Genomic DNA, 20,450 nt, shown 5'->3' on the forward strand with positions numbered 1-20,450 from the left:
CATTCTGACAGGTAGGCATGGGCTACTTTGTAGCTAGTTAACATTTAATAGAGAAGGTTTTTGGCAAAGCCTTTCCATCTACCAGAAGACGGTTAGGCCTATCATTAGCATCTCTATATTTTTCCTGTTCCTTAATTATTTGTCTTACCTTGCTTCATGTCTTACATTGCAATTATTTTTATAAAGACTTACTCATATGTGTTCTCTTGTTCTATTGATTTTCTTTAAACGTTTTTTCCTTGGCTAGCAGCCAAAGGCATTATCCTTATCATATTAGCAACCCATGATAGTTGTTGCATCTTTAAATCCCCCGTCTTTCTAATGGATATTTCCATCTCTGTCCATGAAACCGCCTACTGCCGTGTGTACAGGTCGGCAGGTAGCTTAGTGGTTAAGAGCGTTGTGCCAGTAACCGAAAGGTCGCTGGTTCTAACCCCCGAGCCGACTAGGTGAAAAATCTGTCGATGTGCCCTTGAGCAAGGCACTTAACCCTAATTGCTCCTGTAAGTCGCTCTGGATAAGAGCGTCTGCTAAATGACTAAAATGTAATGTAAATACATTGCTGCGCCTAAAATGTGAAGAAATAATAGTTTATCAACATTTTAAGCTAAACATTCTGATCTGTTCCATCAGCCCTATTAATTGATAGGGCGTATACGTTCACTACACTACTTTGATACGTATCAGTTGGGATTAAGTGAGTATGCGCAATGCCTACTGAAAAATAAGTGGGTATACGGCGTATACCTGCGTATACCCTCCACTACACCACTAAGATTGCCCCTCTAATGAACAATCAATTAACAACACAGTTCTGTTCTATTCTATTCATATTCTATTGTATTCTGCATAGAGCAAAGTAAATGAAACAACACATTTTACAAAAAGGTCATGTGTCATGCATAGCCGTGGGCAGCTGTTCTCAATCTTGTTTGCTCTAAAAACAACTGCTCACACCCTCTGGATGAGAAAGCTGCGCGCTAAGAAGGGGTTTCCCGTATGTGCCCAACAGCACCAGACTACCAGTAGGCAGTTCTAGTTAGTTGTCAAGAACATAGTCGACACTGTTGCCAAAGCAAATAGAGGCTTGTCACACAACAACTGCATAGGATAGGTCTAATGCTTTCGGTTAGTTTCTGCCCACTGAACTTGAGAAAACATATTACTGATGGCTATAATGTTCATGAACGATAAATAACTTCCATAAATTAATCATAGAAACAGAGAAACAGTTATGAATCAACAGTTGGAGCAAACCCACCTCTGTGCGCCAACAGCCCCCCCTCCCCTTACCCTTCCCCACCTAAATCTCTAGAGAAAAATTCAAGCCAACGCCCCATTGCCCGTCTTTACTCCCTCCTTCCTATTTTGTTCTCTAGTTTTGCTAAATCAAGGAAGTTGCCATTACTGACCGATTCGAAGGAGTGGCAAATTGGAGAGAAGAAAACTTGTCTTCGTTGAGTTCTGCAACATTGCAATATTCAGCCGTTATAATTAGCTGGTAAACTATACATTTAATTTCGTTATGGCTGATACAGAGGCCAGTGTCGCTGCAGGCTGCCTGGAGAAGCTGAAGGGCTACGTGAAGACCCGAAAAGGAACTATTCTTGCTGCAGAAATAGTACGTTTGTTTCCATTTACTCTTATAGCCTCACACAAAGAGTAGACTACTGCTGTAACCTAAACGTACTGCTATTTAGGAGTTTCCAAACTATGAATGAAAGGTCTGTTGTAGAAATATAATATAATTTCCTCGAATATATCATTGTTATGATTACATACTACTTTAGGTTTGCATGGTTTGCATTCATGACGTTAGCTTAGGCCTATATTAAGCAATAAGTAAACCTACTACTTTACAAAAATGTATCTTAGATCACAACTGAATAGGCTATGTAGGTGTAGTTCATTTACCTACAGCTGTTTCTGCAATACAGATCTGTGAGTATTTCCATGATGGTATTCCAATGATTTGATCATAGCATGATAATGAATGGGGCCTTTTAAAATATTTTACCCAGTTGTGTGGATTTAGAGGAACTGGACCTGGAATGAGAACCATGTGGTCTTGGAGGTAGGGGCCAGGCCAAGGGCTGGGTTTGTGGGCCAAGGGTTAAGAGCTTCCACCTGTCACTTCTAATGTGGTGGTGTGCTTGAAGCTCCCCTCATTTGGCACCCAACAGTCAAATGCTGACAGTTTAGGTTGAAAATCAGAGTGTACATAGGGTGACATGCTACAGGATATAGTTATGATTATGTGTGACAGTCATGAAATAAAGTACATAAAAATGTATGCACACATGACTGTAAGTCGCTTTGGATAAAACCGTCTGCTAAATGGCATATTATATTATATTATTATGAAATGATGACCGACCTCTCCTTAAGATTGATAAGGAGTTGGTATGCCGAAGCTTTACACATTTACTACCTAGCTGTAGGCAGTAAATGTGTAAAACTCATTCTCTTTGATGTTGCTCTCATTAATGTTCCGTTATGTAGCAAGGTTATTATAGTAAATTATTAACGAAAACTAATCGTGATTAAAAAAAATAAAAAACAGAAATAAAATCATTAACAAACCCATCTAAAAAACTAAAACTATACTGAAATGATTATCTTTGACCCCAAAACTAACTAAAATAACATAAAAACTATCATGAATTATGTTCAGTAAAAAAATAATGTAATGGGGTTTTCAAGCTTTTGGGGGGTTTTCATGCTACTAAATTTGGCAGGTAAAAATGTGGTCAGGAGATGATGATGTTTCAAATAGGCCTAGTTTATGCATCACTATCACTAGCTATCACTAGCTAACAGGGAAAAAATTGTCTAGTTAGCTAACTTTTTTTTATTATTTTTTATTTTTTTAGGGGGTAGATCAGCTTTAATATTGCAGATAGATTGTAACTTCCATCAATGTAATTGTCTGCATCACTTCCAATCCCCCATATGTTTTTTTCTCTCGCAAAAAAATAATAATATATATATATATATATATATATATATATATAATAATATATATACATATACATACATACAGTGGGGGAAAAAAGTATTTAGTCAGCCACCAATTGTGCAAGTTCTCCCACTTAAAAAGATGAGAGAGGCCTGTAATTTTCATCATAGGTACACGTCAACTATGACAGACAAAATGAGAAAAGAAATCCAGAAAATCACATTGTAGGATTATTAATGAATTTATTTGCAAATTATGGTGGAAAATAAGTATTTGGTCAATAACAAAAGTTTCTCAATACTTTGTTATATACCCTTTGTTGGCAATGACACAGGTCAACCGTTTTCTGTAAGTCTTCACAAGGTTTTCACACACTGTTGCTGGTATTTTGGCCCATTCCTCCATGCAGATCTCCTCTAGAGCAGTGATGTTTTGGGGCTGTCGCTGGGCAACATGGACTTTCAACTCCCTCCAAAGATTTTCTATGGGGTTGAGATCTGGAGACTGGCTAGGCCACTCCAGGACCTTGAAATGCTTCTTACGAAGCCACTCCTTCGTTGCCCGGGCGGTGTGTTTGGGATCATTGTCATGCTGAAAGACCCAGCCACGTTTCATCTTCAATGCCCTTGCTGATGGAAGGTTTTCACTCAAAATCTCACGATACATGGCCCCATTCATTCTTTCCTTTACACGGATCAGTCGTCCTGGTCCCTTTGCAGAAAAACAGCCCCAAAGCATGATGTTTCCACCCCCATGCTTCACATCTTTGGATGCAACTCAGCATTCTTTGTCCTCCAAACACGACGAGTTGAGTTTTTATCTGACCATATGACATTCTCCCAATCCTCTTCTGGATCATCCAAATGCACTCTAGCAAACTTCAGACGGGCCTGGACATGTACTGGCTTAAGCAGGGGGACACGTCTGGCACTGCAGGATTTGAGTCCCTGGCGGCGTAGTGTGTTACTGATGGTAGGCTTTGTTACTTTGGTCCCAGCTCTCTGCAGGTCATTCACTAGGTCCCCCCGTGTGGTTCTGGGATTTTTGCTCACCGTTCTTGTGATCATTTTGACCCCACGGGGTGAGATCTTGCGTGGAGCCCCAGATCGAGGGAGATTATCAGTGGTCTTGTATGTCTTCCATTTCCTAATAATTGCTCCCACAGTTGATTTCTTCAAACCAAGCTGCTTACCTATTGCAGATTCAGTCTTCCCAGCCTGGTGCAGGTCTACAATTTTGTTTCTGGTGTCCTTTGACAGCTCTTTGGTCTTGGCCATAGTGGAGTTTGGAGTGTGACTGTTTGAGGTTGTGGACAGGTGTCTTTTATACTGATAACAAGTTCAAACAGGTGCCATTAATACAGGTAACGAGTGGAGGACAGAGGAGCCTCTTAAAGAAGAAGTTACAGTTCTGTGAGAGCCAGAAATCTTGCTTGTTTGTAGGTGACCAAATACTTATTTTCCACCATAATTTGCAAATAAATTCATTAAAAATCCTACAATGTGATTTCCTGGATTTTTTTCTCTCAATTTGTCTGTCATCGTTGACGTGTACCTATGATGAGAATTACAGGCACCTCTCATCTTTTTAAGTGGGAGAACTTGCACAATTGGTGGCTGACTAAATACTTTTTCCCCCCACTGTATTATGGACACAGTATGCTTTACATTAGTTATCTTGTTGTTATTAGTTGTTGTTAGTTGTTATTAGTCCCATCCTTCAACTCCATTCAACACCACCCATCTATCTCTTAACACCATCCATATTGGATTTCTATTTGCCATATATTTTTCAACTGTACTGTGATGTTTCACAAAAGTTCTGAACCCTTCTATTCTCATTGTTTCTACAGATTGTAAATTGAAAATAAACTTTTTTGCTAAAAGCATTATTATATTATTGATCGATTGACTATGACTTTTCAGATCACCCAGTTGTGCTATCTGCAGGGTTAGCTCCAGGTAAATATTGCAATCCTTTAGCCATTCCTGGACCTGTGTCCAAAAACAAGCTACAAATGGACAGTACCAAAACAAATGATGTAATGATTGTCTCTTCGCAGCAAAATCTGCAAAGCTGGGAAGATTGTATCCCCCATATAAATAACATTCTATTGGTAGCAAGAATTTTGTATAATAATTTCAATAAAAAAATTCTAAGTTTTGAATCCAGCGTCGTTTTGCGTATCAGTTCATTAACACTATGCCATGGAATCGGTACATCAAAAATCTCTTCCCGACTATTTTGCAATCTATATGGGACAGCTGTCAATCCTTTGGTCTTTAAATGAAACTGGTATACTTTTATATTTATCACAATTTTCTTTAACCAATTATGTTCTTACTTTTTCCCCCTTCCACTTTCCTCTTCCATTTTTGTGGTAATGCTGCAATTATTTGGTTGTAATTTTGGATAGAGCAGACATTTCCATATGTTTTTGTTAGCTGCATGTGCGACATAACTCCACCAGTCCTACCTATGATATCATTTACGAAGATTATACCTTTTAAAAACATTTTTTCAAAAAATGTTTTTTTTAATCAATTAGTATATTTGAGTTTAACCACAATATTTGTTGCATTATTTGTTCTGTCGTTTCTGGAGGATTAAATTGAAATTGCAACCAACTTTCTATGGCTCGTTTTAGAAATAGTGATATTTGGGAGATTATTTCCTTTTCAAATAACTGAAAGTGAGAGGTTGTAATCTGAATAAAGGGAAAAAGGCCATTCTTGAACATTGGGTGAGACAATCGTACTAATTTGCTAGAGAACCAGTTCGGATTTAAGTATAACTTTTGTATTACTGAAGCTTTTAGTGATAGGTCTAATGCTTTAATATTTAATCATTTCTGTCCCCCGAATTCATATTCATTATATAAATAGGCCCGTTTAATTTTGTCTGGCTTGCCGTTCCAAATAAAATGGAATATTTTTTTCTCATATAATTTAAAAAACTGTTCGCTAGGCGTAGGCTAGACCATAAGCAAATAGGTCAACTGGGATAATACTAAAGAGTTAATCAGGGTGATTTTTCCACAAATTGACAGGTATTTACCTTTCCATGGTAGCAAGATCTTATCTATTTTTGCAAACTTTCTATTAAAATGTATTGGAGTGAGATCATTTTTTTCATTTGGGATATGTATTCCGAGTACATCCACATCACCATCAGACCATTTTATTGGTAAACTATATGGTAATGTAAAAATTGTATTTTTTTGTGATCCAATACGGAATATAGTGCATTTATCATAATTTGGATGTAATCCAGAGAGGTTAGAAAATGTATCTAGATCCTCTATGAGGCTGTGGAGGGATTCAAGTTGTGGATTTAAAAGAAAACATGAATCATCAGTGTACAATGACACCTTTGTTTTTAAGCCCTGGATTTCTAATCCCTTGATATTATTGTTGGCTCTGATTTTAATAGCTAACATTTCGATGGCCATAATAAATAGATATGCCAATAGTGTACAACCTTGTTTCACTCCTCTTGACAGTTTAAAACTTTTGGAGAAATAGCCATTATTGACTATTTTACACCTAGGGTTACTATACATGATTTTAACCCATTTTATAAGAGATTCTCCAAAATTGAAATGCTCCAGGCATTTATATATAAACCCGTCATACTTTATCAAATGCCTTTTCAAAGTCTGCTATGAATAGCAGGCCTGGTTTCCCTGATTTTTCATAGTGTTCTATTGTTTCCAGTACTTGCCTTATATTATCTCCAATGTATCGTCCATGTAAAAAAACAGTCTGATTAGAATGAATAATGTCCGACAATACCTTTTTAATTCTATGCGCTATACATTTTGCTAGAATTTTTGCATCACAACACTGAAGTGTAAGGGGCTTCCAATTTTTTAATGGACTGGATCTTTATATTTTCCACTTGTATCCTGTTTCAGTAATAAATAAATCAGATTTACATAGGAGTGGTTAAAACATGCTAATAACGGTCTTCTGAGTATATCAAAAAAGGTTTGATATACCTCGACTGGTATGCCTCGACTGGTACCTCTAAGTAGCTAACTTGATTCTTACATGTACTACTAAAGTTAAAACGCATCGGATTAGTATATGGGCTAGAGAGCTTTTCCTTCCACCATATTTTTTGCACCTGTCTCGACAATATTCCTTTTGAATCCAAGTCACATTGAGGTTGACTTTATAAATTAAGACGAGGCTGCCCCGCCCCCCTGCATCACTTTTCCCCAGAGCTGAAGATCTGAATCTCATTCTGCGCATGTTTTTCTTTACCTCTACTTCACGTCAACAGTGAATAGGCGACTCTGGGATGCTGACCTTCTAGGCAGAGTTGCAAAGAAAAAGCCATATCTCAGACTGGCCAATAAAAATAAAAGATTAAGATGGGCATAAGAACACAGACACTGGACTTTTTCTTTGCAACTCTGCCTAGGTCAGCATTCCTGAGTCGCCTCTTCACTGTTGACGTTGAGACTGGTGTTTTGCGAGTACTATTTAATGAAGCTGCCAGTTGAGGACCTGTGAGGCGTCTGTTTCTCAAACTAGACACTAATGTATTTGTCCTCTTGCTCAGTTGTGCACCGGGGCCTCCCACTCCTCTTTCTATTCTGGTTAGAACCAGTTTGCGCTGTTCTGTGAAGGGAGTAGTACACAGTGTCTTCAGTTTCTTGGCAATTTCTCGCATGGAATAGCCTTCATTTCTCAGAACAAGAATAGACTGACGAGTTTCAGAAGAAAGTTCTTTGTTTCTGGCCATTTTGAGCCTGTAATCGAACCCACAATTGCTGATGCTCCAGATACTCAACTAGTCTCAAGAAGGCCAGTTGTATTGTTTCTTTAATCAGCACAACAGTTTTCAGCTGTGCTAACATAATTGCAAAAGGTTTTTCTAATGATCAATTAGCCTTTTAAAATAATTAAACTTGGATTAGCAAACACAACGTGCCATTGGAACACAGGACTGATGTTTGCTGATAATGGGCCTCTGTACGCCTATGTAGATATTCCATAAAAAATCAGTTGTTTCCAGCTACAATAGCCATTTACAACATTAACAATGTCTACACTGTATTTCTGATCAATTTGATGTTATTTTAATGGACAAAAAAAGTGATTGTCTTTGGAAAACAAGGACATTTCTAAGTGACCCCAAACGTTTGAACGGTAGCGTATGTAAAGGAACTCCAGGAATAGACATGAATAACTTCAAGCAGGTCATACAGCTTCTCTGTAGGGTTTTTGTACACAGTAGACCCCTTCTATGTGATCTACATCCATGAGGGGTATTGTAGGGTAGTAAGTGTCCTCTGGGGGCTTTGTTACCCATGTGTAAGTGCATTGGAGAGGGCCATCCCACTACTCTGGTGGAGTTGCTGCATGCATACTGATTGCCTATCTTGTTGCTCAGTGTTTTCATTGCCCTAAGAAATCAGCACTGATGAATCTCTCCTTTTGTAAAGATAAGCAGTATTGGGGATGATAGGTGTTCTGTTCTAAAAGAGGTGGTAACTCACCGACTGAGCTTTCTCATAGAATAGAACAGAATAGAATTCTAGCGAGTTCTAGTTCTAGAATGGAAGAGTTTCTTTCCAAAACGCTATATCCACCAATTTTTCATATTTGTGTTTTTTCCTCACAAATGATTGCTTATGGGTACCTTCATGTGTGTGTAAAATATTACTGTTCTCAGATTTTTAGTTCAGAGATTTTAGATCTCCATTAAAATGGGTTTTGTTGCAAAACACTATATATCCATTGTTTAGCTGGAAAGGAATGTTTGTATCCTGTATATTTGACTGTTATGTGGTTGTCTCACCTAGCGATCTTAAAATGAATGGACTAACTGTGTCAATATTTTACATACAGATCTCATATTACTGTATTAATTCATTACAAAAATATTGTTACATATTGATGTCACAAAGGTATCATTTGTACAGTTCTTTATTTAAAATGTTGTTATTTGACTGTGTAAATCCTAGCAGTGCTACTTATTTCTCTGAGAGTAAGGCGGATATACAGTGAGGGAAAAAAGTATTTGATCCCCTGCTGATTTTGTACGTTTGCCCATTGACAAAGAAATGATCAGTCTATAATTTTAATGTTAGGTTTATTTGAACAGTGAGAGACAGAATAACAACAAAAAAATCCAGAAAAACGCACGTCAAAAATTTTATAAATTGATTTGCATTTTAATGAGGGAAATAAATATTTGACCCCCTCTCAATCAGAAAGATTTCTGGCTCCCAGGTGTCTTTTATACAGGTAACGAGCTGAGATTAGGAGCACACTCTTAAAGGGAGTGCTCCTAATCTCAGTTTGTTACTTACAGTGGGGAAAAAAAAGTATTTAGTCAGCCACCAATTGTGAGAGGTGCCTGTAATTCTCATCATAGGTACACGTCAACTATGACAGACAAATTGAGAGAAAAAAATCCAGAAAATCACATTGTAGGATTTTTAATGAATTTATTTGCAAATTATGGTGGAAAATAAGTATTTGGTCACCTACAAACAAGCAAGATTTCTGGCTCTCACAGACCTGTAACTTCTTCTTTAAGAGGCTCCTCTGTCCTCCACTCGTTACCTGTATTAATGGCACCTGTTTGAACTTGTTATCAGTATAAAAGACACCTGTCCACAACCTCAAACAGTCACACTCCAAACTCCACTATGGCCAATACCAAAGAGCTGTCAAAGGACACCAGAAACAAAATTGTAGACCTGCACCAGGCTGGGAAGACTGAATCTGCAATAGGTAAGCAGCTTGGTTTGAAGAAATCAACTGTGGGAGCAATTATTAGGAAATGGAAGACATACAAGACCACTGATAATCTCCCTCGATCTGGGGCTCCACGCAAGATCTCACCCCGTGGGGTCAAAATGATCACAAGAACGGTGAGCAAAAATCCCAGAACCACACAGGGGGACCTAGTGAATGACCTGCAGAGAGCTGGGACCAAAGTAACAACAAAGCCTACCATCAGTAACACACTACGCCGCCAGGGACTCAAATCCTGCAGTGCAAGACGTGGCCCCCTGCTTGAGCCAGTACATGTCCAGGCCCGTCTGAAGTTTGCTAGAGTGCATTTGGATGATCCAGAAGAGGATTGGGAGAATGTCATATGGTCAGATGAAACCAAAATAGAACTTTTTGGTAAAAACTCAACTCGTCGTGTTTGGAGGACAAAGAATGCTGAGTTGCATCCAAAGAACACCATACCTACTGTGAAGCATGGGGGTGGAAACATCATGCTTTGGGGCTGTTTTTTGCAAAGGGACCAGGACGACTGATCCGTGTAAAGGAAAGAATGAATGGGGCCATGTATCGTGAGATTTTGAGTGAAAACCTCCTTCCATCAGCAAGGGCATTGAAGATGAAACGTGGCTGGGTCTTTCAGCATGACAATGATCCCAATCACACCGCCCGGGCAACGAAGGAGTGGCTTCGTAAGAAGCATTTCAAGGTCCTGGAGTGGCCTAGCCAGTCTCCAGATCTCAACCCCATAGAAAATCTTTGGAGGGAGTTGAAAGTCCGTGTTGCCCAGCGACAGCCCCAAAACATCACTGCTCTAGAGGAGATCTGCATGGAGGAATGGGCCAAAATACCAGCAACAGTGTGTGAAAACCTTGTGAAGACTTACAGAAAACATTTGACCTGTGTCATTGCCAACAAAGGGTATATAACAAAGTATTGAGAAACTTTTGTTATTGACCAAATACTTATTTTCCACCATAATTTGCAAATAAATTCATAAAAAATCCTACAATGTGATTTTCTTGATTTTTTTTCTTCTCATTTTGTCTGTCATAGTTGACGTGTACCTATGATGAAAATTACAAGCCTCTCTCATCTTTTTAAGTGGGAGAACTTGCACAATTGGTGGCTGACTAAATACTTATTTTCCCCACTGTATATAAAAGACACCTGTCCACAGAAGCAATCAATCAATCAGATTCCAAACTCTCCACCATGGCCAAGACCAAAGAGCTCTCCAAGGATGTCAGGGACAAGATTGTAGACCTACACAAGGCTGGAATGGGCTACAAGACCATTGCCAAGCAGCTTGGTGAGAAGGTGACAACAGTTGGTGCGATTATTCGCAAATGGAAGAAACACAAAATAACTGTCAATCTCCCTCGGCCTGGGGCTCCATGCAAGATCTCACCTCGTGGAGTTGCAATGATCATGAGAACGGTGAGGAATCAGCCCAGAACTATACGGGAGGATCTTGTCAATGATCTCAAGGCAGCTGGGACCATAGTCACCAAGAAAACAATTGGTAACACACTACGCCGTGAAGGACTGAAATCCTGCAGCGCCCGCAAGGTCCCCTTGCTCAAGAAAGCACATATACAGGGCCGTCTGAAGTTTGCCAATGAACATCTGAATGATTCAGAGGAGAACTGGGTGAAAGTGTTGTGGTCAGATGAGACCAAAATCGAGGTCTTTGTCAACAACTCAACTCGCCTTGTTTGGAGGAGGAGGAATGCTGCCTATGACCCCAAGAACACCATCCCAACCGTCAAACATGGAGGTGGAAACATTATGCTTTGGGGGTGTTTTTCTGCTAAGGGGACAGGACAACTTCACTGCATCAAAGGGACGATGGACGGGGCCATATACCATCAAATCTCGGGTGAGAACCTCCTTCCCTCCGCCAGGGCATTGAAAATGGGTCGTGGATGGGTATTCCAGCATGACAATGACCCAAAACACATGGCCAAGGCAACAAAGGAGTGGCTCAAGAAGAAGCACATTAAGGTCCTGGAGTGGCCTAGCCAGTCTCCAGACCTTAATCCCATAGAAAATCTGTGGAGGGAGCTGAAGGTTCGAGTTGACAAACGTCAGGCTCAAAACCTTAATGACTTGGAGAAGATCTGCAAAGAGGAGTGGGACAAAATCCCTCCTTAGATGTGTGCAAACCTGGTGGCCAACTACAAGAAACGTCTGACCTTTGTGATTGCCAACAAGGGTTTTGCCACCAAGTACTAAGTCATGTTTTGCAGAGGGGTCAAATACTTATTTCCCTCATTAAAATGCAAATCAATTCATAACATTTTTGACATGCGTTTTTCTGGATTTTTTTGTTGTTATTCTGTTTCTCACTGTTCAAATAAACCTACCATTTAAAGTATAGACTGATCATGTCTTTGTCAGTGGGCAAATGTACAAAATCAGCAGGGGATCAAATACTTTTTTCCCTCACTGTATAGCATTTTGCAGCAAAACATGATTATTTGTCTCTCTGAAATGAAACCATCAAGTGATAGACATGCATTTGTTTGAAATCTATCATTGAACAACCCCATGCCATGATTAGGTGGTGAGAACACACCAATCTCTTTCATAAGTTATTTAAACAATAAATGCTAATTTACCAACATTTCTGAAAATAGATAAACTATATATACAAAAGTATGTGGACTCCCCTTCAAATTAGTGGATTCAGCTATTTCAGCCACACCCATTGCTGAATGGTGTATAAAATCGAGCACACAGCAATGTAATCTCCATAGACAAACATTGGTGGTAGAATGGCCTTACTGAAGAGCTCAGTGACTTTAAATGCGGCACCGTCATAGGATGCCACCTTTCCAACAAATCCGTTCTTCAAATTTCTGCCCTGCGAGAGCTGGCCCGGTCAACTGTAAGTGCTGTTATAGTGAAGTGGAAACATCTAGTGCTGAAGCACGTAGTGCGTACAAATCGTTTGTCCTCGTTTACAACACTCACTACCAAGTTCCAAACTGCCTCTGGAAGCAACGTCAGCACAAGAACTGTTCGTCGGGAGCTTCATGAAATGGGTTTCTATGGCCGAGTAGCTGCACACAAGCCTAAGATCACCATGCGCAATGCTAAGCGTCGGCTGGAGTGGTGTAAAGCTCACCGCCATTGGACTCTAGAGCAGTGGAAACGCGTTCTCTAGAGTGATGAATCACGCTTCACCATCTGGCAGTCAGACGGACAAATCTGGGTTTGGCGGATGAACACCTTTGGGATGAATTGGAATGCTGACTGCGAGCCAGGCCTAATCGCCCAACATCAGTGCCCGACCTCACTAATGCTCTTGTGGCTGAATAGAAGCAAGTCCCCGCAGCAATGTTCCAACATCTAGTGGAAAGCCTTCCCAGAAGAGTGGAGGCTGTTATAGCAGCAAAGTGGGGACCAACTCCATATTAATGCCCATGATTTTGGAATGAGATGTTCAACGAGCAGGTGTCCACATACTTTTGGTCATGTAGTGTATATAGCGTTTTGGAATGAAACACTTCAATTGTAGAGTTTATTCCAGCAAGGGAATTCCTAGACTCAGATCCCGGAGGTCAGTGTTTCACCACACGTTAAGAGTCAGTGCTTTGCAGAGGTAATGGAAATTACCGAGGATGTGTGAGGTTCCTGCAGCCTGGGACAAGGAATGCAGGAATCGCTTTGCTTGCAACTCTACATGACCTGGCTTGGCATTCAAGGATAGTTTCACACCTCACTGGAGACCCAGGTCAGGTGGATGACCCCCCTGTGGAACATCACAACAGCCTGGGAGAAAGTATGAAAGTCACAGGACGAGAGATAGTAGGTGTCTCAGACAGTTTACATACTGTAGTTCATACAGAGCAAAGAATACTCCAGCAGGGAGAGAAGGATCATGTGATGTGAGATACACAGGAAGACAACTCCTACCATCATTAATCAGTTGGGAAATACTAATTCTCTAATTTTCTCGCCCAATGTTTCATAGTAACCCCATGTACTGTATAAGATTGACACTCTGACACTATGGTACATTGCTTCTGAACTTAAATGGGCCTATGGAAGCCATACTCCAAAAGGGCGATTCCATGCCAGCATAGGCCGAAAATATTTTTGGTATCTCAGATTGTTCTGGCAATTCTCACATGGAAACTTCATTGGGACGAAGAATGTTTGATATGCTTTTTACTTTTGTAGCGCAAACCATTAATTAGTTCAGTGGTTCATTGTTTTTGAACATGCTTCTGTGATAGCTAGCTAATGTCAAAGTGAAACACAGTCAGTGTGACTCTCCCTGGATAATGAGCAATCGCTTCCATGTAAGCTGAGTGATGCAGGCATTGCAGTAGCTTGTTCTGTTCTTATAACTGTACTTAGAAATTGTATTTTGCCTCATCCCCATACTATTCAGAAAAGCTAGTTCCATTGAAACAGCAGTTTAACTATTCCTGGCATTTCTTTGTGTGTGAGAGAGATTGTGTATATTTACATCTCTCTTTGTTTTTGGTTGCCACTCTGTTCCTGTTTTTAGTTTGTTCATGTATTGACTGTAGTCATTGACAAAATGTTAGTCATTTTCCATAGTCAGTGTATGGAGGACTGAACATCAGAACAGGGAGGGGCAATGCAAGCCTCTCTGATCCAGGCTCTGTCGTAGCTGGCCGTGACCGGGAGACCCATGGGGCGGCGCACAATTGGCCCAGCGTCGTCCAGGGTAGGGGAGGGAATGGCCAGCAGGGATGTAGCTCAGTTGGTAGAGCATGGCATTTGCAACGCCAGGGTTGTGGGTTCGATTCCCACGGGGGGCCAGTATGAAAAAAATAAAAAATAAAAAATGTATGCACTCACTAACTGTAAGTCGCTCTGGATAAGAGCGTCTGCTAAATGACTAAAATGTAAATGTAATTCCATCTGGGTCTTCAGTCTGGTCAGAAACTGAGCAGTTTTTCCTGTGGTGTAACAGTGAGGTGTCAACATCGCAGGCCCTTTTTTGTTGTGAAGGGCTTTTGGATAGTGGGTGTTTCTCCGTGTGAAGGCCTCTTCATTAGCCGGTTCCCCTTCGAGCAGCCGGCTGAGGCCAGAATAGAATAGAGCCTCATTGTGTAGGCCCCTCGCCCCGGCCACCCCATAAGTGCACAGAGGCAGCTCGTGCCAGTCTCTGGAACACATGAAGCACTGATGCGTGTGGGGGGGCAGTTTATTGCATCATCTGTAGGCTACTACCACGCTTTTCACTGGGTTTGCCCTAGCTTTGCTTACTGCTCTGTGGCCAACTCATGACATATTCCTTGGTGCTACACAATGGATTGTAGTTGAGGTGATTTGGCAGCATGAATTTGATTTGTTTTTACATTAAATTTTTTTACACAGTGTTTGATTAAAAGACTAAGGCCCAAATAATCTAACCTACCCTCTTTACATGTATCATTTTGTAAATGATACATACCAAATCATGCAGTATCCCTCAAATTAATGAAAAAAGGGTAGCTATGCAATTGCAAGCAAAGTTGACAAACTCCAATATCTTCCCTGAACATCTAAGTTAGTAACATCTTTGTCATCCTCACAAAGGCTTTGTGATGTCATGTGACACCATGAAACGTGACCATTCTTTCAAAACCTGCCTGTGGTTGTATTTAAATACATCTACCCACCCAGAATCCTAACTCAACAGCAGCTACAATAGAGAGATTCAGTAAGGGCTGGTGTTGCTGCTACACTGTGGGCTGTCCAAGTTTATGTGCTCTCCACACTGACCCTATTTCACTGGAATGGACTGAAGGGAATGCCAGCTGAATTTTTTTATCTGATGGAAAAATTCATTCTTGACTTGGTACAGACCCCTCTGTAGATAAAATTAAAGCAACATGTTAAAGAAATACATCCAAATGTTTAGGATAAAAATGATCAATCCCAACACTGGGGGTCTTACTCAGTGTGATATATGCTTCTAAACTGATTGGCTATGTTGGCTACTATGTTTGTTGTTGTTGTGTGTGTTTTGTGACAGCCTCTGTTGTTTGTGTACTTTGTTGCGTCACCACAGGGTCTTTAACCCCATATAGGCTGTGTATATTGTGTCCTGTTTGAGGTGTGAGATGCTAGTGTTAGTGTGTGACATGGCAGTTAGGGTGTCTGCCCATTTGACAGTGCTGCCCCCTGGTCTCACTCAGACTGGGTCTTGGAGTAGAAGGCTATCATGGATAAAATATGGTCTTAAGTCAACCGTCATACCGCCTTCATGTGTTGGAAATGACTCTGAGATGACTGTTGCTATCACTGCTGATCTGCTGTCTGGGATGAGTTTTAATCACGTCATTCAACCTGAACTGCTAATTCAAAGGAAAGGGAGGAATTTGGAGCCTAATTGTTAGTTTGTTGTAAACTACAGCGAGACGTTCCCCAAGGATTCTGGGATACGTAGCAGTCATTTCCTAAAAAGGAAATGCTATGAACAACATCCCAAGTTCAAGCAATTAGGCTACAGATTCATTGAACAAAAACCAATTTTTGCCCTACAGATTTAGCATTTTCTAAGTATCTTTATTAACATTTTACACTGAATATTTTCATGCAGGCTGTTTTTTTCTCCTCTTTCTCTCACTCTACCTTTTCCCAAAATTAATTTTCTGTCCTTTTCTTTCAGCTCATCAGTTTTATCATCCTAATCTGCTATGCTGCGTCATTGTATGGAGGTTATTCTGCCGTGGCCATCTGTGAGATGGTGTTCGCCAGCATCTTCTTTGGTGTCTTCATGATGGAAATGGACAAGTCCTTCCATGTGGTCAACTGGGTCTGGAGTGTGAGTACAGTATATATGTTTACACAAACGCACACACACACACCTAGACACACATACTTAGAGACACACACACACATACACACACAGAGAGAGAGAAAGAGAAGCACACAAATTAAAGATACATTCATAAAAACAAACAGTGACACGAGGACTTTCCAAGCGCCTATAGGACAATCATTCACTAATGTTGGTCTCCTCCTCTCAGGATTTTATCCGTGCTACTATTGGTGCAGCCCTGTACCTTATCACCTCTCTGATCTGTGTGATTGGTGGAGCAGGGGACGGCGCCCGTATTGCAGGAGGGGTGAGTAAAATGTCTAACCACCCTGAGATTTTTAATAGAAACAAACTAGAGCATCTCAAAATGCCTAGTTCTTCAGCTCTCCAATACTTCAGACCAAGTAATCACTGAAAAGTAGAACTTGGCGCTTAGATTACGTTTAGATTAAAAGTTATTCCATTCCCTTAGGTGTTTGGCCTGCTGGCTGGGATCCTGTTTGCCTATGATGCCTACACCATCTTTCTGGTTCTCAAGAGCACCAGGCAGCACACAGCAGCGTCCACTGGTGGGTGATTTAGATAAGGCTGCAGCTTTGCTATGAACTGGGTCGTTCCAAGAATTCGGTGCCTTTTGAGAAGAGTAATTTGGTAATAAAAAATAAAAAAACTTTGATTTCACCTAATTTTAACATTCTGTCATAAAGAGCACATGTTCAACTTCATAAAAAACACGCAAAAGGTTAAATCAATAAAAATGACTGTAGTAAGTGCCTATTAACTGCCAAATAAAGTAACAGGGGTGACCGTAACAGGGTTTACAATTTCATCTTAAAATCAGCCATAAATCTCCTTTTGACAGGGGAAATGGAAGCTTGTTGTGTGAAACAGGGAGGGGCAATGCAAGCTTCACATTTATTTTTATTTATTTTTTTACATTTCTATCCTGTCTATATATGGGTAACAGGGTGGATGTGTTATGCTTGACCCGCTCAGATTTCCACCACAAAACACCAGAAAATTGACAAAAAGAGTAGAGTTAAGTTAACATAACAGGGTTGACCTTAAAATGAGGGACAGACGTAAATGAATCACTAATCACATTAAATAAATAATCATCTTCAGAAATGACTTTGTCAAAGCAACAAAATAACTAGGGCTTTACAATGATGGTGGAAACTTGGAGAAATGTTGGGGTTAAGTGGATTAAAATCTTCCTAAAAGTCACAGAGGGTGCCAACCTAAACCACGTTGCTGAATATTGGCACTTTAGCAAGGCTTTATTCAGATTTATTGAATTATCCATGTGGTCTATATTAAAGAGCACTTCATTGAATAATACAGGCTTTTAAAATGCAATATTGGTGCACAGTTTTTACTTAAAATATCAAAGGGACTCAGAAGTCACTCATTTCGTGGAACGACCCAACTACAGTTCTGACTGACATTTTCTCACCTAATTGTATTTGTTCTATTCCCTGCTTTGTTTACAGACGACAGAGTTTAAGCACTCAAAGCTATACCCCAATTTAGCCAGTGAAAGAAAAATGAAGTTTGTGCAGGAGGAGTCGACAATGAAGAGAGAAAGAAGTGGAGCAGGTTGGAAGGAAGTTTGATGCTCAAACGAAGAGATTAACAGCAGAAATTAACCAATGTTAGGGTCAGAAGAGAGAAACATCTACAGTACATCTATAGCTGACCCAGAGGAGAATGTTACACTGCATTGAGATCTGCATGTTCAAAAGAATCATGTCAATTTCAGGAGGGATTCCCTTGAGAAGCATTATTCCAGTCTCGGTGTACAATTCTACCATCTACCGAAAAGGGAAAGATGTAAATATTATGCAGCACAAGGAGGTGAAAAGCTTTGGTCAGTTTTCATACATAATTTGTTTTCTGATCTAATTAATTAATGTGTCAAAAGATGTCTGTTGTTTGTATTACATCCACTACTAAAAGGTTGGTTTGTATTAGTAATGAGATTGTAGCATTACATTCATAGAGGTGCTCAGATTAATATAACATCATAATGTAACATCAGCTGTTTACCTTTGCAGTTTTGGTACAAATTACTACAAACGGCATTCTATCTTTCTGCGTCATCAACATTTCACCTCAGCGGCATAGCCCTCTCCGTATTATCACTAATATATTCAAATTGTGCTGGTCAAATTTAGCCGGCACTTAGTCAATGTTCTCCTTGTGACCAGTGATTTTGCTACCTACACTGAGTGTACAAAACATTAGGAACACCTTCCTAATATTTCATTGCACCTCCTTTTGCCCTCAGAACTGCCTCAATTTGTCGGTGCATGGACTCTACAAGGTGTCGAAAGCTTTCCACAGGGATGCTGGCCCCATGTTGACTCCAATGCTTCCCACAGTTGTGTCACATTGGCTGGATGTCCTTTGGGTGGTGGACCATTCTTGATACACACAGGAAACTGTTGAGCATGAAAAACCCAGCAGCATTGCAGTTCTTGACACACTTAAACCGGTGCACCTGGCATCTACTACCATACCCCGTTCAAAGGCATTTAAATATTTTGTCTTGCCCATTCACACTCTGAATGGCACACATACACAATCCATGTCTCAATTGTCTCAAGGCTTATAAATCCTTCTTAAACCTGTCTCCTACCCTTCATCTACACTGATGAAGTGGATTTAACAAGTTACATCAATAAGGGATCATAGCTTTCCCCTGGATTCACCTGGTCAGTCTATGTCATGGAAAGAGCAGGTGTTCGTAATGTTTTGTACACTCAGTGCATAGTGCTACTTGTACAGTAATGCATACTACACATAGAGCTCCTCTCTCAAACAGTGCCTTTAATACACCATTTGTAGTGCCTTAATTGTATTGGTTGTTATTTTGCCTCTCTACTCACCCAGCACTGTTACTGACCACCATTCATTCTGCCCTCATAGTAAGGTTAGATGTTCCTTTCCCACCAAAGAACTTCTCATTAGTAGGCTACTCTTGCTAAAGGAAACACATGTTTTCATCATCCTGGTTTTCAAAAATCTAACTCAGGTTAAGTGTGTTTCTTACCATTTTTTGGTATGTTTTTTAACCAATGGTAATTAAGATATTTTAATGACATTTTATGTTGTACAAGAGAAAGGTTACCTCAGTTAGTGCACCATTGTTAAGGGATTTTGACCGTTTGTATGCAGTTATAGTAAACTCTTAGAATTGTTTTTATTTAGAATGAGCAATTAATTTAATTAATTAGCAGAGAAGGTTATTTTATCAATTGTGTGGTTGACATTTCAGGATGCATATGTTATAATTGTAATATGCTTTAATAAATGCTACCTGACCTCCGAAATATAAAATTACTTTTTCAAGGTATAATTTGGCCTCAATGTTTTATTTCTAACAGGATTTTTTATTTCTTGTTTCATCCTTTTTGCGTGTTTGAAATATTGCGGCATTCACAATGCTTTGCACAATAAAAGCCATTTGTTTTACTCTAATGAATTATGAACCTCTCTAATAACTGTATAATCACATTGTTGTTAAATACATAGTCCTTACTAGCCTGACGACTCACACTAAATTGTTCTGCTGTTCTGTCGTTTGCTACATACCTCCGTTGGCGCGGTGTTTCGTTTGGCTGGAGCAAGGATTCTGGGTAGCCAGGCAAAGTACTAACAACTGTGTACAGTCGTGGTCAAAAGTTTTGAGAATGACACAAGTATTGGTCTTCACAAAGTTCGCTGCTTCAGTGTTATGAGATATTTTTGTCAGATGTTACTATGGTATACTGAACTATAATTACAAGCATTCCATAAGTGTCAAAGGCTTTTATTGACAATTACATTAAGTTTATGCAAAGAGTCAATATTTGCAGTGTTGACCCTTCTTTTTCAAGACCTCTGCAATCCGCCCTGGCATGCTGTCAGTTAACTTCTAGGCCACATCCTGACTGATGGCAGC

General features: G+C 39.9%; 1 protein-coding gene across 1 annotated transcript; it reads left to right on the forward strand.

The window, feature by feature from the left end:
- The first annotated feature begins 1,321 nt into the window (after positions 1 to 1,321).
- Positions 1,322 to 18,166, forward strand: plp2b (proteolipid protein 2b). Its single transcript, XM_041845857.2, has 5 exons — positions 1,322 to 1,621; positions 16,352 to 16,507; positions 16,713 to 16,811; positions 16,977 to 17,073; positions 17,998 to 18,166. Exons 1-5 carry the CDS (start codon positions 1,526 to 1,528, stop codon positions 18,009 to 18,011), a joined length of 462 nt encoding a protein of 153 aa, XP_041701791.1. The 5' UTR covers positions 1,322 to 1,525; the 3' UTR covers positions 18,012 to 18,166.
- The last annotated feature ends 2,284 nt before the right edge of the window (positions 18,167 to 20,450 follow it).

This window comes from Coregonus clupeaformis, chromosome 24 (genome assembly GCF_020615455.1).
Source record: "Coregonus clupeaformis isolate EN_2021a chromosome 24, ASM2061545v1, whole genome shotgun sequence".
Lineage (NCBI taxonomy): Eukaryota > Metazoa > Chordata > Actinopteri > Salmoniformes > Salmonidae > Coregonus > Coregonus clupeaformis.